At 41.5% G+C, this 19,759-nt stretch overlaps 1 protein-coding gene across 4 annotated transcripts in view; it reads left to right on the top strand.

Moving 5' to 3' along the window:
• LEF1 (lymphoid enhancer binding factor 1) overlaps positions 1-19,759 on the top strand; it is a 70,349-nt gene that overhangs the window by 40,570 nt on the left and 10,020 nt on the right. Inside the window, exons 4-11 of one of the 4 annotated variants that reach the window (XM_021525491.3) lie at positions 295-427; positions 4,385-4,475; positions 6,704-6,787; positions 8,618-8,740; positions 9,465-9,627; positions 12,268-12,375; positions 15,986-16,034; positions 16,690-16,730. In XM_021525491.3, the coding sequence (XP_021381166.1) occupies positions 295-427; positions 4,385-4,475; positions 6,704-6,787; positions 8,618-8,740; positions 9,465-9,627; positions 12,268-12,375; positions 15,986-16,034; positions 16,690-16,724 (786 nt within the window). In that variant the 3' untranslated portion in view covers positions 16,725-16,730. The remainder of the gene's footprint in view (positions 1-294; positions 428-4,384; positions 4,476-6,703; positions 6,788-8,617; positions 8,741-9,464; positions 9,628-12,267; positions 12,376-15,985; positions 16,035-16,689; positions 16,731-19,759) is intronic. The other 3 variants (XM_021525489.3, XM_021525493.3, XM_021525492.3) reach the window with 3 other exon arrangements.

The raw sequence follows: 19,759 nt of genomic DNA on the forward strand, positions 1-19,759 counted from the left end.
CCTGCATTTCCTCAATATCTGCATCCCTTTTCGGGTGCCAGTGGTTTGAGGATGCCGATTCTGGCAGCAAACCTGCTTTCCATCCACTAGCCCCAATGTCATGTCTGTCCATCTGCTTCCCTTGCTTCAGTACTGCAAATATTTTAAAATAGCATCTTGGGAATATTGGGGGTTTTTTTTGTTTGGGTTTGTTTTGTTTTGTTTTGTTTTGTTTTTTTTGTTGTTGTTTTTTTTTTTTGCAAAGCAGAAGCCTCACCTCACTAGCACAATTTAATTTTTGTTCTTCTTTTGCAGTCCAACAAGGTGCCCGTGGTACAGCCTTCTCATGCGGTTCACCCCCTCACCCCTCTTATCACCTACAGCGATGAGCACTTTTCCCCGGGGTCACACCCGTCTCACGTCCCCTCTGACGTCAGCTCCAAACAAGGTGAGCCCATCCTTTCCCAGCACAGTGGGGATGCAGGGTGGCCCTGGTGCCCTTTGTGCTGCTGACAGAGCCAATATTACCAATTTGTAATATTTTAGAGGGAGGCTTCCAGGTGCGTATGTCCACTTTCAGAGATGATAATTCTGCCATGATGCTGATACTTAACTTGGCTACTTAAATTTTTATGCTCCTTCTAATGTGAAACTTTGGTCTTGCTTTTCTCATCAAAGTCTTTCAAAATCTCAGTAAACAGAAGCCAGTCTTCACCATCTCCTGTGGTGCCCCAGGCTTCCAACGTGCAAATACAGAAAGGGCAACCATCCCTTACCTTCTCAAAAACAGGGAGCATGTGCTTCAGTAGTGGTGTTATTGAAAGCTTTTTTTTCACTTTTTTTATGTCCTTGTATTCTGGCTGTCCATATTCTTCTATATGTCAGTTGGCATAATCAAGGAGTAGCCCATAAAAATAGTTTTGAGCCTGTGGAAGTAAAAGCTTTACAAATCTGATGTTTTTTAACCTTCTTGTGCTGGCTGCCTTCTGCATAAAGCGTCTTTTTAGATGTCTGAGCCATGGATGTCAGTTTTCTCTTCACCTTCAGGACCCCTTAAGGCTAACACAAAACCCTCCTAGGTCCACGTCTGGGAATGTCAGAGCAGTGCAGGGTCAGTCTGCAGGCCCCCAGGGAAGTCTCCAAGTCTCCAAGGTGTCAATCCCAGCCTGTATCAAGAGCTGCTGCACAGTGCCCAGGAGAACATAAGAGATTCCTGGGAAGGGTGTGCTTGCTTGCAATGGGTTGCAAGAGGGATATGATGGAAGTTGGGGAGGTGCCAGGGGAGGACTGGCTATGGCCATCATGGGTCTGAGACAGGGTTTGAGTAAGAACCTGAGCAGAAAAAGCCTGCATGGGAGAGCTGGTGGTGAGGAGGGAAAGAGGGAGCAGAGGCTTTACAAAGGCATTCACTGTAGTCTAGATATCTCTGCATGAGCAGGAGATATGTCAATGCCATGACTAGTCCTGGAGGATGCCTCTCCCTGCCTCTCTCTGTGCTCATGTGTCCCACTGTGCTGTGGCACCCATTTGAGAAAATCCTGAAGCTCTGCTTTACCTGGGCACACATCCATGTGCAGAGTTGTCCCATTTATCTGAAGAGGCTTTTAGTCATCATTGTTTAGGGAGAGAGACTTCTTTTGTTCTGTCGTTCCCTGAATGCCTAGGTTTTATTTTGGCTGTGCTATGGAGATAATAACATGAGCTACATCCAGAAAATGCTATGGCTTGGTGGCTCTCTGTGGTTTTTGCTGTTTGTTGGTTAGGTTTTGTTTTTTTCTAGGGAGGGGGAATACTAAAAGCATTCTGCCTGGAAAGCCTGGTCTGTAAATATGTATACAATATCTTTTTCAGACTTGGAAGAAGCAAATGGAGACCTCCTGTCCTCATTTGTCTTCCTCCTTTGCATCAGTGCCCAGGAGAAGGATATTCACACTCATTCCTTGAAATCCCAGGGGTGCCATGCGATAAGAGAATGGGATTTCCACCTCTTGCAGAAGCTGGCTGTGACAGCTGGGGCACAACCCGCTGCTGCAGTTTGTGAGCTTAAGAGGTTTCTGCTTACTGAATATTGAGTTTGCCCTTCTGTACCCCATCTTTTTGCCTTTGCCCCAGTTTATTTTTGTATTCCTGTACAGCAGACTCCAACTGAACAACATCTGGTTTGTTGGCTTTTTGTTTCTGCTGTACATCCTCTCTTCTGCTTCTTCTCTACCCTCTCCCTTGTCCAGCATCCACCAGTCACGAGTTCAAGCCTGCTGAGGGCCTCTGCCAGGAGGCACAAATCTCATTGCCCTCTGGAGTTCCTGAACAGGCTCTTGATCCCTTTGCTCAGTGTCTGGCAATGATGGGGATGGATGATGTGGATAATACAGGCTGGAGACTACTGGTTTTGTCTGGGATGGTCTCCTTGATGTGTGTGGTCTTTCTGTCCATACTCCATGTTTCGGCGCCACCGGCATGTGGGAGCAGCTGCAGTGAAGTAGCCCATGCAATTGCTGCAAAGAGAGGATTTTTTTTTTCCTCAGGTCCTCTGCCAAACGCCTCCAACCATTGTTTCTGTCCTCGCCTCCCACTGTGGGTCTGGAATAAGGCACTGCCCTGGCGCCCTAGCCCTGGTGCCCTCCTCCCACCAAAATCCTCCAACAAGGCGGTCCACAGCTTGCCCTCAGCACTGCCTCTTGTACACAAGGCACTTTGGGATGGACACACAGCACTAACTTCCTAAAGGCAGTCACTTCTTTATTTTATTTCTTTAATTTTTTTTTCTTTCTTAACCCTCTCAAGAGAATCAAGAGAACTTGCTTTGGAGGGTGCTGGCCATATAGTAGCTCTGTGTGCTCCTGTGGGCGCTAGGTGCTGGTAGCCCTCTATAAGGGGCCAGAAGTTTTGGATTAGCAATAACAACTGTGCATTAGTTAAGAGAGAGTAGTGTTGTCTCCATGAGTCAGAACTGCAGATTCTGGGGAAGGAATGACCCAGTTCCTTTTGCAGAGCTTGGTCTGGCTGGGGCAAGGTCATGTCATCACTTCCAGGAGCATCAGTCATCATCAGAGACGTGAGAGATGAGACGCTGGGCTGCTTTTACACCTTGTTTGGTTTTCTTTTTTTTTAACCACTCAGAAAGAGTGCTCCCTCTCATGTAAAAGCCCTGGGATATGTAAAGTGTTTTCTTTCCTGTCAGCTACCAGCTGTTTTACACCTTTGTAAAGACAGCTGGCCAGAAATTTGATCACTTAGGTTGTGGTTCCAAGTCTGAAAATTCAGTTTTTTTGAGACAATGACACCACTGGTATTATTTTCCATGCTTTCTTGTACATGGTTCTGAAAGATATTCTTCAAATCTTGTAATTAAATTCAGAAGATTTAAGTACAAACTGGGCAGGGGAATCAGTCTATAAACTAAGTCTCAAGGTATCACACGTTCAGTCTTTGGAGTGTCACCACATAAATATTTAATACCCTTTTAAAGCAGCTGATTTAACATGTGAAGTAGACTTAACAATTTCTTCTGCTTCACCCCCTCTTCCCCAAACACATTTAAATAAACCAATGTCTTTGTGGCCTCTGTAACTGTAATTCCATGTCTCCTGGGGGCACAAGGTTTAGGTGAAGAATGGAGACCACATACCCTTTTGGGAGGAGGATTAGCTTTAATCTTGAGGTGATTCTTGCAGTTGTAGGACTCTGTATTCTGGGGAATGTGAGCTGATGGATCATTCCTGATGGGACTCTTATTTTTCCATGAAATACTACCATTGCAAAACAGATTGACCTTGGAGCCCACAAGAGTCAACTTGATGAAGAGCTTAGTTGGAACTGGAGTGACAATTGGAAGCCAAATGAATCATATCAAGTGTGACCATTACAGGCCTGAAAATGATTCTTAATTAACCACTGATCCTCTGTGGTAGCAAGTTTGCAAAATCTGTGAATCCATAAGGGAACCTGTGAAAATACGAAAGTGGCAATTTACCTAATCTAATAGCTCTGCTGTGCTGCCTCTTTGACAACACTGTATTTTCCCCTTGCTTCATGATGTGTTAGAAGAGGTCCTCATGATCCTGTTGGGTTTGGTGAGACCATTGAGAGTACAGTAGCATCTAATGCACTTCACAGGAGATCTAAACTTGCACAGGTCCTTACCCATGCATTTATTTCCTTCTTCCATTTTTCCATTTTTTTTCCTTTTGTTTCTTCCATTTGTTTTTTTCTGGTATCTCCCTTTGAATTGCAGTATTGTGTGCAAATTATTTTAAAGGTGGCCCATGGAGCCTTTTGCTTTTAACACTAACCAAGAAGGTTGTTATTCCTTATCCACAGTACTAGTTCCACTATAGTATCAGCTGGGAACTGTAGGTCATATATTTTGAGGGGAAATCACTCATTCTTCTGTGCTTTTTAACAGGCATGTCCAGACATCCTCCAGCTCCTGATCTCCCTACCTTCTATCCCTTGTCTCCAGGGGGGGTTGGACAGATAACACCACCTCTTGGCTGGTAAGATTTTTTTAGCTTCTTTTCAGACAGGCGCGTGTTCACACCATTCGCTATTGTTCCATCTTTTGCAGCAATTACAAAATAATAATAATGTCATCCCAGTAAGAAATTGCTACTTTATTTTAGTTGAAAAGATGAAAAAAATGTTGATCTTTGAAATTAAACGAATCTGTTCTTTGAACACAGTAGAGGAACTGAAGTGTGTAGATTACATTTTGAAGTCTGTATGTTTCTTATGGCTCAGATTTGTGGCTCTTAGCTTTTGGAATGATAGCAGAAAATACTTCTCAAGTAATTAAATGTAAATTTTAATAAAATGGCAATTACTGAGGAGAGAGGAGGTAAGAAAGAACTTTGAAGTGGGGAGGGTGGGGGGAAATCTTAAAACTGCCCCAAATGGAGAACAAACTTTTGTAGCTTGCTGCTTTTTACAGTTTCTGTATGGAGAGAAGCCTCTGTCACTGGAAGATCTTGCTGCTCTTGCTAATACTAGCACTCTCATGATCTCTTGCTGCCACTCAGGGTGTCATTTTCCTTTTGGAGGGAATGTGGCATTTTTGGAGGAATAGATTTGCCAGGGTGCTTCATGTGTCCTTGGGGTAGATATGTACTTGCCTTCAGTTCTCTGGAGCAGGGAATAAGGCAATTTGGCCACAATTTCAGTGCTTTAGAATCTGTATTGTGACTAGTCTATGCCCACACAATGAGGGATGCAGACTTTTTAATTTTTTAATATCTCCATGGGAGGGAAACATGATCCAGATGACAACAGGCAGAGAAAGTACAGAGCAGAAGCTGGTGAAATGTTGTATTACTGGCATATCTTTCAGGAAAGGCCTCATGCCTTTTTGGAACAAATAATTAGTAGATATCAAACTAGAATATGGAAGTATCTGACCATCTATTTTTTAAGTCTTTCCCTCCTTCCCCTTCCTCATTTTGCTGCTTAGCTGACTCCTCACCTCCTTTGCCACCAGGCAGTTGCTAGCATGCATTTTCCAGATGCGGTCACTCCTTTCTTCTGAATGGTTTCTTGGTGCAGAAACTGGGGGGAGGGAAGAAGGCAAAAAGAAAGAAGAGGGAGACAAGATCCAACCTTACAAGGCTCGGGGATGTGTTCAGCAGCACTCACCAGCAGCGGGACATACTCAGCTGGCCCTTATGCTATGGCTCCCTGCTGTGAGGTAGCACTGTCGAGACTTCCTTCAACTTTTTTTTTTTTTTTAATTTCCTCTTCCCTTTCATTTCCAGTAATATGCAGCACTGTTCATTTCCAGTTATATGCTGCAAGAGTGAAAACCTGTGTCCTGAACCTTACAAAGGCCAGGTTCCATTTTTTCTCATCTGAGAGTTGATTGATTTACCAGTTGATAAGCAGCTGTTTGAACAGGATTGATGTGTATGGTGTCTCTCTGGTTGGTAGAGGTTTTTGGGCTGATACTTGCTCACATTACCATCACATGCTACGTCAGGGTGCTCATTGTAGTCATGACTGAACAATCACGGTCTGAAATTAGTCAAAATGTGATAATGTTAAAAATTAAAGACCTCAAATGATGGACTGGTAGCAAAATGTTCTGTATATATGAGAGTGTAAAAGAGGCAAAAACTTCACACAAGCTTCTCTTATTGGACTGCAAAGTTTGATCATTAACTAGTAAGATAGGCTAATGCCACTGTAGGCTTTTACGTGGTTAAGTTGGGGTTTTTTTATGGAATCAGTTTCTACTTAGAAAAGCTGTCCACTTGTGCTTCACTATAGCATATGCTAATGGAGGGAGTCCTAAGTTTTCAAAGACTTAATAAAACTGTTCAAAAAGCTTTCTAGCTTAATAATTCACCATCTGATGTTCTCACTCTGATCTACAGTAGAATTGTTCGGAATAAGATGCTTTTTTCCTAGGAGCTTGTTTAATAAATCTGATTCCAGTGCTTTTAAAACTAGGTGAGAGAGGGATGGAGATAGAGGAGTGTGCATGTGTATGTGTGCCCTGGGGGAGGAAGGCTGGTTGTTTTGGTTTCCCTCCCAGTGGAAACTTTGAATAGCAAGGAAGAAAGTTCAGAGCATTTAAGTATTCATTAGTTTCATTAGCAGAACTCTTGAAAGTGTTAGCTCTAACTATTTACTTGTGACTAGTACTGAGTTCCCATCAAGAGCTTGTAACTCTAGAATAACCACTGAATACCATATCATATGATTGATGGGTTCCTTTCTTCTGTGACCTCAGGCAAGGTCAGCCTGTATATCCCATCTCGAGTGGATTCAGGCAGCCCTATCCATCCTCACTCTCAGTCGACCCTTCCATGTCCAGGTAGGTGTAGGAGGTGAATGACTGACTGGGGAGTAACTGCTGGCATTAGAGGGCAAGTTGCTCTTCTGCTTGCATCTTGGTCTGCCTTTGCTTGCTTTTCAGTCAGCTAAACCCTTATGCATACATTTTTATTTAACTTCTGTGTATATATGCAGTTTGCCTGGATCCCACACTGGTCTCATTCAGCATTTTCTTGTCAGTCTCTGAAGTGTTGCAATGAGGAGCACCCAGTGAATTGTCAACAATTAATTGAGCTGTTTCATCTGAAATGAGTTATTAGTTCATTTCTAGATGCAACGCATAGTGTCTTGCTCATGTCAGTATGCAACCAGGTGGATTGTCACTGTAGTCTGTGTTCTCCAGTTCCAATTTCAAAGTTGTTGGTAATTAGTCTTGAATCACATAGGTAATGCTCTCAGTGGAATCTTGCTCACAAGTAGGTATTTCATAGCCCAAAGCCACTAATGGCAGGGGATGCCAGCACAGTATTTGTACTGGTGTGTGACTCAGGCACTGTGTCTTTATGTGTAAGTGCAAGCAAGCAATGCTAATTGAGACTTGGCCATGACACACTCCAGACCGCCTATGCTCTGCTTTCGCATTTTAAAGACAGTTTCTGCATCCTGTGCTTGGTGTACAAGAGGTTGCAGTATACAATTCTTGGGGTTTTTTTTCTGTCATCTGTAGAAGAGACATCCTCCTGCACAGGGATTTAAGGCAGGCCACTTGATAAGTGGTAGGTCCTCTTACCTCTTTGTGTGTGGGCTCCTTTGGATTATCACTGTCCCTTCACTTCTTTACAGGGGAATGATAAGCATATGCCTGTCAGGGTGATTGGGAAGAAAACACATTCTTTCTCCATGATAAAATCACTTAATTTGGTTACAGGGCTTTGTGTTTCCTTTATTTTGATTACATGAAGGAAAAGGGCAACAAGGAGACTAGGGAATGGTGAAAGGAGAGGCTGGATGGCATTCCTTAGCCATCACTCATTCAGCAAAACTTTGGAGCATGAGCTTTTCATGTTAACGGTACTTCCCACCAGTTTAAAATACAGCGAGCAGGTTTTCTGCTGCGCCTGAGCTTGCAACGCTCAGCACCTTCAAGATCTGTCTCAGTTGTCCTTGAGAACGACCTGGGTTAGTAGGGTGGGATTATTCAGTCAGTGGTATTTTGGTTTTATTTTCCATTTTCCTTCTTGTACAAATGAAAGGAAGCTTTAATTAGGACAAAAAATCTCTCCCTGCTCCCATCCTTCATCCAGGATGTTGGATTTTCAAAGTTTATTTTAAGCATTTGAGGTAAGCATAGTGGGTTCAGATGAAATTATGTTAAAATGTTTTACCTTAAGTATTTTGAAAAGTAAAGAGAGCCATCAGGGACTTCTTGAAAAGACTCTTCTTTCATTTTATTTTTTTCTGCATGGCAGTTTCCTCCTTTGCATTGGCTGGTGGTGGGTATTTCAAGGATGTTTATATATTGGTGTGGAAATACATTTTTTTGGTTAAGGAATGTGTATTTTTATTGCTAGATAGTGCAACAGTACAAATATTAAATATTTCTTGTGTGCATTGCTAAAAGTGTTTGCCCAAAAGGTAATAAGACAACTTCTCTACAACCAGAATGTTGACTGATTTGTTTGTTTGTTTTTCTTGAATAATTGGGCTACAATGCACAAATCATAGCCAAATATTTTTCGTGTGCTCTTTAAGAGTTGTCTTCATTGCAAACACCATAGCATTTGCATTCTTGGAGCATTCTGCTACTGTAATATGTGTTTGATGCCTGTCTTCAGTGGGGTTACAGACTTTGCTTTGTTTTCTCTTTTAGGTTTTCACATCACATGATTCCTGGTCCTCCAGGCCCTCACACAACTGGAATCCCTCACCCAGCTATTGTAACACCTCAAGTAAAACAGGAACATCTGCACAACGACAGTGAGCTAATGCATGTGTGAGTCTGCCTTTCTGCTCTATAGCCCCTAATGAATAAATGTTTGAGAACTAACTCTATCTGAAGAAGAGTCAAGGATGCTTTAAAAAAGTGCATTTCATGACCTCTTTAAATTCTAACTCTTCTCCTATAACTAAAACAGGGACTGTGGGCTACTGTTTACTAAAGGTAATGAGAAGCCATTTTTCATTCCAGTCCAGCACTTTTAAGGTGTTGGTAACAGCCATATTGATTCAGTAATAATCATGGACCTGTCCAGTTGTGACTGGTGCTTGAGTGTGAACTCATGAACTTCTGCTGGAAAAGTTCTTACCTGCAGAATTCGCTAGTAAAAAGCAGTCTCATTGCTTAGTACTCAAAGGCAAAAGACCTAGAAAAGAAGAAGGTAAAGAAAATAGCTTCTTCATTAGAGGAAACTATTTTCCTGCCTGAAGCAGTGATTTTTTAGGGTACCATGAATAGCCTTTCAAAAAGAGAACTGAGACACTTTTGGAGCAGATTCACAGATGAAATGTTACTTGATAGCAAATGTCAACCTGATGTCCTCCCTGAGTATTAAACTAAAAGATATGAAAGTGGATGGGACATGACCACTGAAATTCTCCTTCCTACTACTTGAGTGCTACTGTAACCAAAAGTTAGTAATTTTCCACTGTATCTTTTTAGGTTGAAGGCAAATTAATGCTTTTTATCCTTTCCTTTCCCTTTCCCAACCACGTTTTAGGAAGCCTCAGCATGAACAGAGAAAAGAACAAGAGCCAAAAAGACCTCATATTAAGAAACCTCTGAATGCTTTCATGTTGTACATGAAAGAAATGAGAGCAAATGTTGTAGCAGAGTGTACTCTGAAAGAAAGCGCAGCTATCAACCAGATCCTTGGCAGAAGGGTATGTACAGGAGTGTTTTGAGTGCTCACGTGTGCTGCTAATTTGTGTTTCCCTTTAGCTGGGTTACAGGTGATAACTGATGTGCAACTATCAAATTACCTGTAGAAGATAAAACATGCAACAAAAATAAAAGCAGTATCTTGATTTTCTTTTTTCAGCATTAGGAACGTCATCAAATTTGTGTTTGTTCCACCCACATTACGGTGTCAACATCTCAGACATGAAATACCCTGAGTCACACATAGAAGGAGCATTTAAGTCACATTCTGGGTCCTCCCTTAGGATGCTGTCCATCAGGGCAGGAAGGGATCATTCAAAAGATTAACACTGGATGCCTCTGGAGATGAAACTCAAAAGTGAAAATAACATGATCCAGTTGTAGTTGTGCAGGTTGGAAGGGACCCATAGAGGTTGTGTAGTCCAACATCTGCACAAAGCAGGTCCAGTTACATCAGGTTGCTCAGGAACCTTCCCAGCCACCTTCCACCAAGTTTTGAATGCCACTGAAGTCATCAGCCAAATTCTGATGATCTCAGTTCATGTACCAGAGCCTTACTGAGTGCTGTATGCTTCTGTGGCATTGTTAGTTGTGTTTTGTACTGTCCACATTCACAAAAAACCCTATGCAGGCCAACTCAGTACAGCCTTTCTGTTCTCTTGCCAGTGTTGTTCTTCCAAGGGAAGGCAGCAGATGTAAATGTTCATTCTGCAATTGACTCCCAGAAATGAGGAAAGGTGTGACTTTTGTATCAATCTGAGTTCGAGTAGGGATTATTCAAATTCCCGGTGAACACCTCCTTTTGATCACTGACCAAGGCAGTATTGAGGCACTGTGACTCTGAAAACCCTGTATTTTAAATGGGAAATTTATACATGACCTTAGAGTGCTCCTTTTATATTAGTTGGAAGACTTCCCCCTCCAAACAGAGCAGAAATCTACTGGTACTTGTCCTAGTTCATGTAGTCTTATGGTTTCTGTTGTTTTTGTTACCTCTCCTTAAAGGACATCTTGGTACTTGCCTTTTCCATGCTTTCATGCAAGCCTCTAGGATCTTGGAGTTGGACTTGATGATCCTTTAGAGTCCCTTTCAACTCACAGTATTCTGTGATCTGTGAACTACCCTTACAGGTGATGGCAATCCCCAGATGATTGATCTTAGTTGTGTCAGCCTTGTTTTCGTGGCCTGAACCAGGGTAGTGGCTTATTTAACTCTGTTTTGGTAAGGAATCAGACCGAGGGCTTTTTTGCCTGCATTTTTTTGCAGCTTGGACTCCTCTATTCAAGTTACTGTTCTCCATGAAAGTACCTCAAATTCCACTTTTCCTGTGATGCAAATGAGGCATGAGTTATCCAATTGCTTGGTCCTGGTCATTATTTACCCTGTGCTGTCCCAGGGGAGGAAACACCTCTGTTCTTATGAACTGACACTTTGCATGCTGCCAGGCTCCCTGATACCACAGCATTGGGCTCACCACCTTCCAGTTTTAGAATGTGCATGTGTAGTTTGAGAGCTGCAGACAGGCTGCACTGCTGTGCTCTCAATAACACATCCAACTTGCCAAGTCAAGGCAGACAAGAGCTTTAGTTCACATCCTCCAGTGTGAACCAAACAACACATTAAATCATACAAATGTGATCTGATCTGAGATCTCAGTTCTGTATGTTAGTCTTGTATGAGTGTCTTAATGATTTCTTAATGATTGTTTGTCTTTTTGGATTGGGTTTTTGGATTTTTTTTAATCACTTCTTCTCCCCTTACTTCCCCATGGATGTTGTCAAACAAAAAGATGCATCTAATGCTGCAGCAGTGGAACTTAATTTGAAATAAGAGGCCTTTACTCTTCTTGGTTCGGGCCTATGATAGATGTTTCAACAAGAACAAAAGTACTAGATACTAATGTAGCTGGTACTTTCCAAATGTGCAGGTTGTGAGGGTTTTTTTTTGCCTTTTATTTTGCAGGCTGTTTTTATTTTTAAGTACATGAAACCAGGAAATTTATTCCCGCTTGGCTACAAAGGTCAACTCATGTAACTTGTAAGAATGTAGTTCTGTGATTTTTTTATCTGTGAAAATTTGGAGTTGCCATTTCCTTTTTCAGTCAGAAAGCAGTTACCTTAAAGTTCAATACTTAGAAGTTGATTTTTAGAAAAAGGGTGCTGGTGCACAAAAAGCCTTCTGTGTTGGCATTGAAAATTTGTATCTAGTTGCTGCTTGAAACCAAGACAGCAGACCCTTCTGTCACAGGGAGATTGCTGCCCTTTAAAAGCAGCACAAACTCCTTCTCAGTTCTATCAGGACCTAAAGGCTGTTTTTGTTGCTGTTTTTTTGTTGGGGTTTGCTTTTGTTTGTTTGTTGTTGGTTTTTTTAAGTAGTGTTGGGAGAGCACGGTTCAGTTAGCAGATTATTTGGTAAGCCATGTTTCCATAAATAATTTTGTCTTGCTCAAGGCACTTGGCAGTTGCAGAGCTGACAAATGTTTGAAAGTCATTAATAAACACAGGTGCTTGTAATTGCTAATGGATTTCATTTTTGCAGTGGGGAAGGACTGAATCAAAGTCACTAAAACACTTGCTCAAGTCATCTGTTGCCTAGGTATAAGTTAGTTCCTAGTCTAAAGGTGTGTTTATTTTGTTTGCAGTGGCATGCTCTCTCCCGTGAAGAACAAGCAAAATATTATGAACTAGCTCGTAAAGAAAGGCAGCTACACATGCAGCTTTATCCAGGCTGGTCTGCAAGAGACAACTATGTAAGTCACTCACTTGAAGGTTCTTTTAAAAAAAATCACTTTCTTTTTGTAACTTCTAAAATTATTATTGTTTCTTCTTTTTCTCAGTAACTTGGGGAAAGTTCTGGATGAAGGGATGGTAAACATACGTATAACATAAACCTTATATTTGTTTTCACTTCAAGCACCCAGAAAACTTAGGATTTTGTTGTTGTTGAGATGCTTGTTATGAAATTCACAGTTTTTGAGGGGAAAAAATAGCATGGAAAGTTTTTTTCCTAAGACAGTGGCCAATATTGTCTGGAAGCTCATGTTGTACTGTACAACTGTGAATTTTCCATCATTTTCTATCTGATCACTTATGCAGAAATGTTTCTCAGAGCTGAGAAAAAAGGGATGTCTTGCCTTCAGGAGAACTGGGTCTCAATGCAGATTGAACTGCAGCTGAAATTAAGTCAGAACAGTCCATTTGTGCAAATCTTGTATAAGTAACCTTCATGGTAGAGCCTGCTGTTATACATAGATATATGTATATGTTAAGAAGTTTTCTTACAGTTACTCCTGTTTGATAATTAAATATCAAATAGTCTGCACTGCATGGTTACACTCTGGTGCCTACAATGAGCTGTCAGTGTAGCCAGATATGATGATATCAAACTCAGAAGCTGCAGTCCTGAGAGACTGATGCTAACCTGAGATCTGAGCCTCCTCCTGTCCCTCTATTAGATGCGACACCATCCACTGGGATAGGAAATGTACGTGCTATATCTGGCTCAATTTTCTTTCTGCATTAGGGGGACAGTAGTTTTTCTCTACTTCAGTGATGTCTTTGGACATTAAGGATTGAGGTACTTAAACACAGTGTTAACAGAAACTGTAGAAACTGGCACAGTATGCATTGACACAGAAACTATGTGATTATCTCTGAAGGAAATGTCCTGGTCTTGCTGACATGCATGCCCAGTTTTGTAAGCACAGACACAACTGAAAGCCCTAGAAGCTTCTTTCTGTCTGTTTTATATGGCAAAAAACTGTCGTGACAGTACACAGGTAGAGTTTATTTCTAGTAGCCAGACCGTGTCAACAGCTGCCTTGAAATATAGTTGGGAACAAACAGGGTTTTAGGGAAAGACTCCCTGGAAACAAGGGGGTGTAGCTTGTCCCAAATTTACTTGCTAGAAAATCACACCACTTTGGAGTCTTGTCAGCTTGTGCTTACTGGACATCAAGCTTCAAGATGGTCCTGTGATGTTTGGTCATGTTGGCTTTGAGAGCCCTGTGTTCTGCCCCAGCCTATGCCACGCAGCACAAGCAGTGGACCTGCGGTTTCTTAAATGCCTTGACAGACATTTGGAGTGTGTGAGGTGGCACGTATGAGTTACCTCTTTGATGTGCTTCCAGCCTACATCCTGTGTGGAAGTATAGCTCTGACATACTCCAGTCCTGTATGCTACAATGAAGAACTCTGCTAGCTTCCTCTTGCAGCCCTCCCCTCTGCCTCTCCAGGAATGCACATGTTCTGCAGTGGTGGTCAATCAGTGGTCATAGGAGAGCACCGTTTATCACTGAAAACTTTTCAGATATATGGCTTTTTTTTTTTTTTTTTTCCTGTTCAGTTTTCCTAACTTAAGCAGCCAAAAAGTGAAATAATTTTCACTTTTTGACTGCTTAAGTCAAAAAGTAATTATTTAGCACAGGTATTACTCCACTATTTTGAGGGTTGGAAGTGACTTAGGGGTGGTTCTTCTGTTTCACAAAATGGTGCAAGTAAAAAATGCATACTGTTTGGTTTTAGTTCTTCTATATTGGTTTGCCTGGTTATTCCAGATTTTAGGAATTTGCAGAAAATGTTAAACATTGTTATTCAACTGTTGAAACTATCTTTTTCATATGTTATTATTCCTGATACCCAAAGCAGTCATGCAAAATTGTGTGAGACATAAGAAGCACAATGTTTTCACAATGTGAGGGTCTATGTGTGCTGCAGTTGTCAGAAAATATTTTACTTGGGAATGCTGACAATTCGTTTTCAGCCCAGTCTTCTGTTTGTTCACGTGTCTTATCTCATAGGTAGATCTCAGATCAGCTTTCAGTTTATGTTTTAGCACTTGAAGTCAAACTGACATAGAGAATAAAACAAATTTTCCTCCCATTACTTTTCCATGTTAACATCTGCATGAATGCACTTTCCTCTCTAAAAAAGTACTGCCTTGGTGCCTAAGTGATAAAACATATTGCTAGGGGTTCCCCAGAGCCCTTGGAATGTGTTTTCCAATTTCTAGTCTCACAGGCAACTTCTAGTGCTCACAAGGCATTGCCCAGCCCTGTTGCCAGCCTTGGGATAAATAAGGACAGGAGCTTGAGAGTCAGGCAGGCCCAGACTGTCAGAGCAGAGTGGAGGCTACTTAAGTCCATGTGCTGGAGCTTCACTGCAGCCTGTATTTGGAGTCCTCCCTTGCTGTCTATCACTCAGTGAGCACTGCAGGGGTTTGAGGTGGTTTCTCATATCACCCACTGTCCATCCCTGCACCTTGCAGGTCCAGCTCATAGAAAGATGTGTCCCATCACCTCAGCCTTTCCCCTCTGAGGCCACTGTGTATGTGGCATGCTCTGTGCTGAGACATGCAGCTGCCAGCCATGAGAATGGGGGGCCAGAGGATGGGCAGCAGGCTGCAGCCCTGCTCACAGAAACTGCACAGCCTTTGCCAGAACTCATCTCTTGCAGCCTGTCTGGAAGCTTCTTTAAAATATAAACGGATATGATTTTTCCTTAAAACACACACAAAAAACTTTCACTGATTATAGAGGGCAATAAAGACAAGACATATGGAGGAATATCAGTGGTGGTTAGGGTGATGCAAGATGATTGAGGTTTAAAATTGTGGGTCTAAGCTGACCTTTCGTTTCAGTTGACAGACTGTGTGAAGCAGGAGCTGTGGCCACTTCCATAGATGGGGTGCAGAAGAAGGCTGAGTGTGTAGGTTGGCAGGCTGTGGCCAGTGTGGTCTCTCAAAAAGACAGCTGCCAGGCATTCGAGTTCTGCACTTCAGCCATGTTAAGGGTGCTCTGCTGTACAGTCCCTGCTGTTTGGTTATTGCAGAGTGTGCTCTCCAGGCACAGCCACACCAGACTTGGCTTTTGTTCAGGTACCAGCATTATCAGAACAGTTTTAGTTGGCTGGTTTGCACCCTGGGGACAAGTCATGGTTGTCCTAGGTACTTTCAACACCCTGTCTGCTCCTACCATGTATGACAGTGTAAGTATTTGAATGTGTGAAGAGTTCTTATAAGAGCCATAAATTATGATATCAACATATGTGTCATCAGATTATTGAGCGTAAGAAGTCTTTTCAGTGCTTGCGGCTGCCAGTGTTACTTGAAAAACTGCCAGAAATCGTAATTCCATGTGGATATAAATACATGTATTGCTGATGTGCATATTTCTCCATAGATGCTCAGAGCAAACTTTGTTACCATTGAACTAGTTAAAAGTGGGATAGAAAAGCTACCCTGAAAATAATTGGGTGTTTCCCTCTAACATTTTCAGTGTCCAGATGACTTTTGCTGTGAGGTAAGTGACAAAAAAGAAGTTCTGTGAATGTAATGGCATGATAAAATTTCCTATTTTCCAGGGGAAGAAAAAGAAGAGGAAGAGAGAAAAGTTGCAGGAATCGGCATCAGGTAGGCCATGAACACCTCTTACTTGCCATTCACCTCAGGTCTATTTTAGAAACCAGGGCTTGCGCTATTTAATTTTTACGAGCTTTTGTCTAACCCTTGCTTCTGATGGATGTTTTAAGATATTTCACTTGGAATGTAAGCTTGTGAACATGCACACAACTCCTGCCTCCTTTCCCTTACACCTTTCTGAGCAGCAGTCCTGATGGCATCAACATCTTTGGCTGAACTTACGCATTGCTGCAATCACTGTCCTGTTTTGCCTTTGCTTTTTTCCTCAATCAGTGTTGTATCATCTTTAGACTTAACTATGTCTCAGATACTTGTGTGGTATTTTTGGGCACTGGAAACTTTACACAGACCTTTTGTAGTAACTGTATTTTATCTCACTGTATTTTACATTTCTTTGTACACTAACAGCTGCTAGTAGGTTGGCTAAAAGCATCAGTGAGGTCTCCTCGTTGCCTTTAAAATATATATAAAGAAACACCCTGTTTTCCCCAATACAAAATGGCTGGTATAAGAACCATAAAAAAACCCAAACAACGAAACCAAAAAACACAAAAAAATTCCATGTAACACTGTAGCAAACAAACTTACTTGGAATGTGCAAAAACTCTGTAACAGAAATTTGTTAAAGGAAAACAATCTTCTACAGGTACAGGCCCCAGAATGACAGCTGCCTACATCTGAAGCATGGTAAGAACATCTCTAAAGCTTTCCTGCTGATAAAACTGAATTGTAAAATAAGCCTTCTTATAAATTTTATGCAAGAATATGAATTTAGCAAAAATTGCAGAACTATCATATCCCAAAGCTAATGTTACTTTGATTACTGATGGTTTTTATACCGGCTATCTATTAGGAGTTCACCATTTCACTGCTTAACCATAATATTTTCAAATTGATCACACCTCACTGACTCACTGCAAGTCTGCCTGTGAACCAGGGATGGGTTTATTAAGTGATGCAAGCCCTCCCAAACTGTCACAGCTCATAAGAGCAGGGTAGATGCTGGCTTTGAAACACATTTTATGTCCTGACATCAATAAGATTCTGCCTGGCTGGGTACACCTTTAAAAAAAATTCATTCACCTGTATACTAACAAAACACCTGCTAAGAAAATGGGACTGTATTTCAGTTGTTTCAAGAATTTCTCCCACAGCTGTACCGTGGTATTTCATGTGTGGTGCAGGTTGGGGTTTTTTGTGGTTGTATTTCCAGCATGTGTTTTCTTTCTTTATATCATATTACCTGCACTGAGGGTGGAATGATTAGTGGTTACACATGTGCAATAATACCATCTAGTCAGCTTGTGAGTGCACACAGTACCACAGTGAGATGCTAATTTCTCAGTGTCTGTGTTGGAAGGCTGGTTCTTGTCTTTCTCTCAGTGTGATGTATTTTCTAGTAAGAAAGGCATTAATTTGAAATAATAGTTGCTTCTAAACTGTCTAATTGTACTTGGGAGAGCCCCAAGAATTCCAAGAATCATGCAAAAAAAAAACCAAAAACACAAAAAACACCTTGAAAATCACCTATGCACTGTATCAGAAATGGGCTCTGTCCTCTCTTCCTCTGCCTTGTTTGGCCACTGTGGCACTCAAGAGTAGTCAGCAAACAGTCCTCTTGGCCCTCTGCTCTGCTTGGACTTTAAGCCTGAGAAAGCCAACTTCACTTTCCTCTGTGCAGTGTGTCAGTCAGCAGTCAGCATGATTCAGGCCTCTTCTGAAGTTATGCCATTATGCTGGTTAGTCTAAACTTGGTTAAGACAGGACTTTGGTGGTTTGTTTGTTGGGTTTTCTTAAAGCTGAAGTAGAGTGAAAAGGCAAAATGTGTGCTCTTTTTTCTTCCTAATAAGCAGAAGCTTTTCAGGCAAGCAGGCAGCCTTGCTCTTTGCAATGTGCCTGAGTCATGCTGATTTGAGATGTGGATTGCAGTGTTGGGGTTCTGTAGCCTGTACAACAAATGTAGCTGTAAAATATCATGACTTAGAGCATTATACCTACTGAAAAAGAAAGTGCTTTAACGTTGAGTTTTATAATTGATATTTTAGTTTAGTTGTCCAGGTCCATGACTGGTGTGAATATTTTTCACTTTGATCCTAACACAGTACCAGTAGGCAAAATACGCATAATTTTATCTGAACTCATGCAGAGCACTTGATTAGGATTGGAATACAACTAAGGTTCAAGTGACAGCATAAAAACAGGGAATATTTTGTTTCTTGGATGCCTTACAGTCTTGCCTATGCTGACCTACTTTTGTTGGAGTTTCTCTGCATTTTCTGTATTACAGGTTGAATGTTCTGAGTGTGGGTTTTTTTTCTCTCCCTTTGACCTTTACACTCCTGCCTTCTTGTGTGCTCTTAGGCTTTGAACAGTGTGGAAACAGTTGGCAATATCTGTCTCTCTATCTTCAGGCAATTTGTAACAGAGAGTCTGAGAACAGTAGTGTATGTTCTTCAGGGAAGTGTGCTGTTGAGTCCATATATGAATGTGAAGGCAGCCTCACTAAGTGTTTCATGCTGAGTGAATGATCTGCACTGGAGATGTACAGATGTGCTCTTCCTGAAAGTAGATGCACAGAACGATTTAGGGAACCTTAATCAACCAGACTTCAAAGCAAACTTCTGAAGGTTAAGACTCTTGCCCTCTGCAAGCCTAATCCAAAGAATGTTTTGCCCACAAGCATAATATCTTACCAGGCCCACAGCAGAGCTGTTGTAGTCTTTACTGGATGGAGATAATAAGTTTGGGAATAGTTTTCTTACTTGCATGGATGTTGTAAGGAAGAGGAAGAAGGAGGGTGGGAGGTCTGGGAAGGAGACAAGCGTTCTGTTATCTGAGAAGAATCAGAAATGAGTAGGTGGCAAGACCAAAGAAAGAATCTCAAGATCAGCACAAAGGAGATCAGCCAGGGCTGTAATTACAGTGATGTAAGTGAGAAGGATGAAATGGTGGGAGGGTTGTGTGGTGGGATGTTCAGAGGAAAGTAACGGAAGAGACATGCAAACAGACATGATTTAAGATACTGTGAAAGTTTTGGGTGTGGGGTTTTTGTTGTTTTGGGTTTTTTTTTGTCCTTGAACAATCACCCAGTAATTGATTTTTAAGGTGGACCTGTAGTCCTGCTTTTTGACTTGAACATAATTAGAGTGGTAAACTCAAGGTTGATAGCATTAAGTTGCCCCTTTTCCAAGAGTTGTACACAGCAGGAGGCATCTTATGGCTTCACTTCTTAGGATTTAACTGAGTTCTGTAATCTCCAATCTACTGAATGGCCAATTTGTAAAACACTTCAGAGTGCTCTAGGAATACTGTGACCCTCTGTATGTCTTTGCTATATTTTCCTGGGTTACTCCAAAGAGTGTCCTCAAGAGTTGTGGAACTGTCCCAGGAAGGATTTTGTTTGCAGTTGGCATGGCCCAACACACTGTTTGAAATAACTGTGATTTATTGAAAAAATAACTCTTATTTATTCTCTTCTTTTGAAATTAACCAAGAGTGGAATTAAACCTAATAGTGCTAATAATAAATTGAGGCAAGGCCAGGGAGGGAAGGGGAAATGAGGAAAGCTAAGATAAAGGACAATGTAGAGATCACCCATTGAGCACCTTTCTGAAAGATGTTTTTTTTACTTTAAGCACAGCCTTCTAGGTGATTTGTAAATAGGACCAATTCTGTCTTGGAAGTGGAGATTTCTAATTTCCTATCAAATATGACTT

The sequence above is a fragment of the Lonchura striata genome, chromosome 4 (genome assembly GCF_046129695.1).
Source record: "Lonchura striata isolate bLonStr1 chromosome 4, bLonStr1.mat, whole genome shotgun sequence".
In the NCBI taxonomy this organism is placed as follows: Eukaryota; Metazoa; Chordata; class Aves; order Passeriformes; family Estrildidae; genus Lonchura; species Lonchura striata.